The sequence below is a fragment of the Toxoplasma gondii genome, chromosome VIIb, assembly GCF_000006565.2.
Source record: "Toxoplasma gondii ME49 chromosome VIIb, whole genome shotgun sequence".
In the NCBI taxonomy this organism is placed as follows: Eukaryota; Apicomplexa; class Conoidasida; order Eucoccidiorida; family Sarcocystidae; genus Toxoplasma; species Toxoplasma gondii.
Genome location: NC_031475.1, coordinates 4,673,260 through 4,680,293, shown reverse-complemented (window position 1 = coordinate 4,680,293; position 7,034 = coordinate 4,673,260). Strand labels below are relative to the sequence as shown.

Below are 7,034 nucleotides of genomic sequence, written 5' to 3'. Positions count from 1 at the left end.
TCTCGAGGGTTCACCAATGAGTGAGCCGAGCTCCGGTGTTGGAACCACCAAGGTGGAGCAGCGGCCGGCAGATGAGACGAGCTCCGGTGTAGAAGAGGCGAGTGTGGAGGGTACAGCGTTAGGCGAGACGATTTCCGCTGTCGATTCCGCGGACGCGGAGCAAGAGCCGGCAGATGAGTCGAGCTCCGGTGTTGAAGAATCTCGTCTCGAGGGTTCACCAGTGGGTGAGGCGATCTCCGGTGTTGAAACCACCAAGGTGGAGCAAAGGCCGGCAGATGAGACGAGTTCCGGTGTAGAAGAGGCGAGTGTGGAGGGTACAGCGTTGGGCGAGACGATTTCCGCTGTCGATTCCACCAACGCGGAGCAAGGGCCGGCAGATGAGTCGAGCTCCGGTGTTGAAGAATCTCGTCTCGAGGGTTCACCAGTGGGTGAGGCGATCTCCGGTGTTGAAACCACCAAGGTGGAGCAAAGGCCGGCAGATGAGACGAGCTCCGGTGTAGAAGAGGCGAGTGTGGAGGGTACAGCGTTAGGCGAGACGATTTCCGCTGTTGATTCCGCCAACGCGGAGCAAGGGCCGGCAGATGAGACGAGCTCCGGTGTTGAAGAATCTCGTCTCGAGGGTTCACCAATGGGTGAGGCGATCTCCGGTGTTGAAACCACCAAGGTGGAGCAGCGGCCGGCAGATGAGACGAGCTCCGGTGTAGAAGAGGCGAGTGTGGAGGGTACAGCGTTAGGCGAGACGATTTCCGCTGTCGATTCCGCGGACGCGGAGCAAGAGCCGGCAGATGAGTCGAGCTCCGGTGTTGAAGAATCTCGTCTCGAGGGTTCACCAGTGGGTGAGGCGATCTCCGGTGTTGAAACCACCAAGGTGGAGCAAAGGCCGGCAGATGAGACGAGTTCCGGTGTAGAAGAGGCGAGTGTGGAGGGTACAGCGTTGGGCGAGACGATTTCCGCTGTCGATTCCACCAACGCGGAGCAACGGCCGGCAGATGAGTCGAGCTCCGGTGTTGAAGAATCTCGTCTCGAGGGTTCACCAGTGGGTGAGGCGATCTCCGGTGTTGAAACCACCAAGGTGGAGCAAAGGCCGGCAGCTGAGACGAGCTCCGGTGTAGAAGAGGCGAGTGTGGAGGGTACAGCGTTAGGCGAGACGATTTCCGCTGTTGATTCCGCGGACGCGGAACAAGGGCCGGCAGGAGAGACGAGCTCCGGTGTTGAAGAATCTCGTCTCGAGGGTTCACCAATGGGTGAGGCCATCTCCGGTGTTGAAACCACCAAGGTGGAGCAGCGGGCGGCAGATGAGACGAGTTCCGGTGTAGAAGAGGCGAGTGTGGAGGGTACAGCGTTGGGCGAGACGATTTCCGCTGTTGATTCCACCAACGCGGAGCAAGAGCCGACAGGTGAGACGAGCTCCGGTGTTGAAGAATCTCGTCTCGAGGGTTCACCAATGAGTGAGCCGAGCTCCGGTGTTGGAACCACCAAGGTGGAGCAGCGGCCGGCAGATGAGACGAGTTCCGGTGTAGAAGAGGCGAGTGTCGAGGGTACAGCGTTGGGCGAGGCGATCTCCGGTGTTGAAACCACCAAGGTGGAGCAGCGGCCGGCAGATGAGACGAGCTCCGGTGTAGAAGAGGCGAGTGTGGAGGGTACAGCGTTAGGCGAGACGATTTCCGCTGTTGATTCCGCGGACGCGGAGCAAGAGCCGACAGGTGAGACGAGCTCCGGTGTTGAAAAATCTCGTCTCGAGGGTTCACCAATGAGTGAGCCGAGCTCCGGTGTTGGAACCACCAAGGTGGAGCAGCGGCCGGCAGATGAGACGAGTTCCGGTGTAGAAGAGGCGAGTGTCGAGGGTACAGCGTTGGGCGAGGCGATCTCCGGTGTTGAAACCACCAAGGTGGAGCAGCGGCCGGCAGATGAGACGAGCTCCGGTGTAGAAGAGGCGAGTGTGGAGGGTACAGCGTTAGGCGAGACGATTTCCGCTGTTGATTCCGCGGACGCGGAGCAAGGGCCGGCAGATGATTCGAGCTCCGGTGTTGAAGAATCTCGTCTCGAGGGTTCGCCAATGGGTGAGGCGATCTCCGGTGTTGAAACCACCAAGGTGGAGCAAAGGCCGGCAGATGAGACGAGCTCCGGTGTAGAAGAGGCGAGTGTGGAGGGTACAGCGTTGGGCGAGACGATTTCCGCTGTTGATTCCGCGGACGCGGAGCAAGGGCCGACAGGAGAGACGAGCTCCGGTGTTGAAGAATCTCGTCTCGAGGGTTCACCAATGGGTGAGGCGATCTCCGGTGTTGAAACCACCAAGGTGGAGCAAAGGCCGGCAGATGAGACGAGTTCCGGTGTAGAAGAGGCGAGTGTGGAGGGCACAGCGTTAGGTGAGACGATTTCCGTTGTTGATTCCACCAACGCGGAGCAACGGCCGACAGGAGAGACGAGCTCCGGTGTTGAAGAATCTCGTCTCGAGGGTTCACCAATGGGTGAGGCGATCTCCGGTGTTGAAACCACCAAGGTGGAGCAGCGGCCGGCAGATGAGACGAGCTCCGGTGTAGAAGAGGCGAGTGTGGAGGGTACAGCGTTGGGCGAGACGATTTCCGCTGTTGATTCCGCGGACGCGGAGCAAGGGCCGACAGGTGAGACGAGCTCCGGTGTTGAAGAATCTCGTGTCGAGAGTTCACCAATGAGTGAGCCGAGCTCCGGTGTTGAAACCACCAAGGTGGAGCAAAGGCCGGCAGATGAGACGAGTTCCGGTGTAGAAGAGGCGAGTGTGGAGGGTACAGCGTTGGGCGAGACGATTTCCGCTGTTGATTCCGCGGACGCGGAACAAGGGCCGGCAGGAGAGACGAGCTCCGGTGTTGAAAAATCTCGTCTCGAGGGTTCACCAATGGGTGAGGCGATCTCCGGTGTTGAAACCACCAAGGTGGAGCAGCGGCCGGCAGATGAGACGAGTTCCGGTGTAGAAGAGGCGAGTGTGGAGGGTACAGCGTTGGGCGAGACGATTTCCGCTGTTGATTCCACCAACGCGGAGCAAGGGCCGACAGGAGAGACGAGCTCCGGTGTTGAAGAATCTCGTCTCGAGGGTTCACCAGTGGGTGAGGCGATCTCCGGTGTTGAAACCACCAAGGTGGAGCAAAGGCCGGCAGATGAGACGAGCTCCGGTGTAGAAGAGGCGAGTGTGGAGGGTACAGCGTTGGGCGAGACGATTTCCGCTGTTGATTCCGCGGACGCGGAGCAAGGGCCGGCAGATGAGACGAGCTCCGGTGTAGACGAGGCGAGTGTGGAGGGCACAGCGTTAGGTGAGACGATTTCCGTTGTTGATTCCACCAACGCGGAGCAACGGCCGACAGGAGAGACGAGCTCCGGTGTTGAAGAATCTCGTCTCGAGGGTTCACCAGTGGGTGAGGCGATCTCCGGTGTTGAAACCACCAAGGTGGAGCAAAGGCCGGCAGATGAGACGAGCTCCGGTGTAGAAGAGGCGAGTGTGGAGGGTACAGCGTTGGGCGAGACGATTTCCGCTGTTGATTCCGCGGACCCGGAGCAAGGGCCGACAGGTGAGACGAGCTCCGGTGTTGAAGAATCTCGTCTCGAGGGTTCACCAGTGGGTGAGGCGATCTCCGGTGTTGAAACCACCAAGGTGGAGCAAAGGCCGGCAGATGAGACGAGTTCCGGTGTAGAAGAGGCGAGTGTGGAGGGTACAGCGTTGGGCGAGACGATTTCCGCTGTTGATTCCGCGGACGCGGAGCAAGGGCCGACAGGTGAGACGAGCTCCGGTGTTGAAGAATCTCGTCTCGAGGGTTCACCAGTGGGTGAGGCGATCTCCGGTGTTGAAACCACCAAGGTGGAGCAGCGGCCGGCAGATGAGACGAGCTCCGTTGTAGCAAACGCTAATGGCGAAGGGGTACCAGTGGCTGGGACGACTAGGGATTCGCTTGACGCTCGTTAACAAGGTGGGTGTGTTTTCGCCGCTGTGGTCGCGTCTTTGTACGACTGCCGTCTGCGCTGTAGCGTTTGCGTTGATTTTGATCCTCACCGGCGTTACTTTTATCCCGCTACTTGATGGTGACGAAACCAGTGTTTGGGCGTTTGGACATCTGAAAAGTGGAATCAGAAGGCCTCTAGCATCTCTCGAATATCAGCAAAGCGTCCCAGTGGCTTTGAACGCTGAAGAGAGCGAATTTCAATCGCGAGAGGACTCGTTCGGTAGATGAGCAGCAGCGGTCGAGCGACGAGGAGGGACTCATCAAAGCAACTGATGAAGACTGGGAACAGGTCGGCAAAGTTGTGGAGATCTGACGCGAGTGGGTAAAAGCAAACCCCGCAAGTTCTGTGAGTTCGATGGATGCGTCTGGATATACCCTGCTGCAGGTGCACACGCTCTTATACATTAACAAAATACAGCAGTACATCGAAGCCTTGGCAAGCATGCGTCTACGGCAAACGGAAACGGATTATTTTTTGCCTTTCTCAAACGTTCCAGGAACGTTGGCCTGTCGACACGGCGAATATATTGTTCCGCCATATCTCTTTCGTCAGACAAGCAGCTCGGCCATATAAAATCCTGCCAGTCGATCCGTTTCGTCTGTTCTTTGTCCGGTCGCCCAGTCGGCGTATCCATGCGCCAGCATTTCTGTGCGACAAGGAGACTCTGGTGTCGGCCGCTTTCGTGTTCGGGAAGGAAAAATCGTGTTGTACTGACAGAACGCGGTTGTGCCCATCGGCGGACTTGCTCAGCCCTCCGACAAAGTCCCCTCAAGCACACACTGGCTCCGAAAGGTGAATCCCGAGACTCGGGTGCATCGCACAGGAATGCCGGACGGCTGTTTCGCGAAACTACAAGCTGACCTCGGCGACTGATACGAAAATCCGCACCTTTCATCGATGCGCGAATAAGGAATTGGAATTTCACTGGATGTCAGCTGGAGGGACCGCTGGTTATCACTGAAACCAAACAATAACTACTGGGCGACTTTCCGGGCTCACTGAATTATTCGCCACAGATGTTTCTGTGTTTCAGATCACGGACGTCACCAGTTGATGCCTCCGCTGTAATATTTCTATCGTACGGGACACGATCTTTATGGTTTTATGGCGATGTGCAGGAATCTGCGGGGCCGATCATCAGTCTGAGATTCCAACGCTTGACGCCCTAGGGATATACCGCCAGTTGCGTTGATTATAGCGAGACTGCGTCATTTGTGTGCTTAATCGGTTTCGTGTTTGTGTCGTCCTCCGCTGTTCCTCAACACAAAATCTCATGTGGGTTTGTGGGACTATGTGGAAAGAGATTCGTCACGAATGATGTAGGAATGTGGCTTGTAGTCGTCTTTTTCCTATGTTACATGCCGTGGACGTTTTTATAGCGTTTCTCGTCATCGAACGCCACGTGCGGCTGGCAAGTCTGATGCATTATAATATTCCCTTGCCGAAAGGTACAACCCGTTAATCTACGGGAAGTGAAGACGCCCGCCCTTGTTTCTTGCTGTGAACGGGATGTCGCCGGTTGCGAAACCATCCGCTAACCTAAGCAGAAGCTGCCGTTGACGATGTTAAGGATGCCTCACGGTAACAAGCCACCAGGCTAGACCAAAGCACACCCACACGGTAGCGCAGTCTATTATGAATGACATGATTTTCGCTTTGTCGCACACAGCCCCTCAAGCATGCAGGATGACTTTGTAATCACCACGCTGTGTCAGTTCTTCAGCGGCCGTCACTCGTGCATGCACCATGCTGGCGAAACGATGTTTTTAGTGCCTGCTGCATCGGAAGATCGTCAACTTTCGAGTTGTACGTTTGCGGTCCAACTCGACAGAAACTCACTTTTCCGCTTTTGGCGAGCACCCACCAGATCAAGACAGCGTTCTCCATCTGCGCCGGGTAGCATCTCACAGTTGCTAGGTTGTCTCAGGTAATTCTCTCAGAAGTTAATGAGGGAGAAAACTTTTATTGCTTAGCCCAACGCCCGAAGCTGGTGGGAAAGACTGCCACCGTCGAGCGAGACATCTGAACTTTCTACCTAGGCACTTGCGCTCATGAAATATACACATGTGCCACTGCCTTCCCGACCGAGCTGTGCGCTACCAGCTGCTATTGCGTTCAGTAGGAAACAGCACCGTCGACGTAGAGTGGTAGACATCAGTAGTCCTGTCTAGTGTGAAGCCGTTGTATACTTTCACAGGGAAGCACCTACTGTGGACCTTGATACCACACCCTTGAGGCAGCATGCGGGTATACAGCCGTTTTCACCTTGCTTGTCTGTACATGTTCTACCGGTATCGCTACTCGCGTGTGTAGTTGCATGCCTGCCTCGTGCTGCAGAAGATGCGGCTGTCTTGCCATCGCTATCATCAAGCCTTTGTGACCAACCAGGATTATCGCAGTAGCATTGCCATGCCTAAATCGAACACGCCTCTTCCAGCCGACATATGCTACGGATGCTAAAGACCTTCGGGCGCGCCGCTTTCTCTATTGAGCGTTTCAAACGTACATGTTTTCGCCACCTTCCTAGCGCCTTCAGAACTGAACTAAAAATGGTTCGGTTCACCATTAGCCCCCTTCGATTTCACCAAACCTGTGGCTTGTTTGCGTCGGTTATAACGCCTGTACCTTTCGGTATTACTGTTTCTATGCAGATTCGCATCCTAAATTCCTTCCCAAGTGAGGCGTCCGATATGCTTGACCCAAATTCACTTCTTTGGTGGTTCCCGAACGACTCGCAAAATGAATATTGAAGACACGGGGCAAATAGCAAAGCCTGACCGCGCTTTCTATGTGTTACTCGACCTCCCAGCGGTCTATGTGATCTGTTACTTTTGAGGGCGTTTCTATCTTTCAAATTGAACGACCATTCGGCCACCGGAGTCCGAATGATGCACATGCTCTTTAGACCGAGCCGAGCCGATCCTCGACTGTCTCTGTTCAGCGACGAAGACAGAACTGAAGTTAGGTGATTTCCGGTCTGTGTGCCCGCCTTAACTTAGGCGATTTCACGCGCCTTCTCTGTGTGACCACGATGACATGGAAAACGCGCATTAGCAGAAAGATAC

At 55.7% G+C, this 7,034-nt stretch overlaps 1 protein-coding gene across 1 annotated transcript; it reads left to right on the top strand.

Annotated features, from left to right (window-relative positions):
* Positions 1-16: 16 nt before the first annotated feature.
* TGME49_255860 (hypothetical protein) lies at positions 17-3,931 on the top strand (the record flags this gene model as incomplete). The annotated part of the gene is made up of 1 exon (XM_002364853.2): positions 17-3,931. The coding sequence occupies one exon, from the start codon at positions 17-19 to the stop codon at positions 3,929-3,931; it is 3,915 nt and encodes a 1,304-aa protein (XP_002364894.2).
* Positions 3,932-7,034: the final 3,103 nt, after the last annotated feature.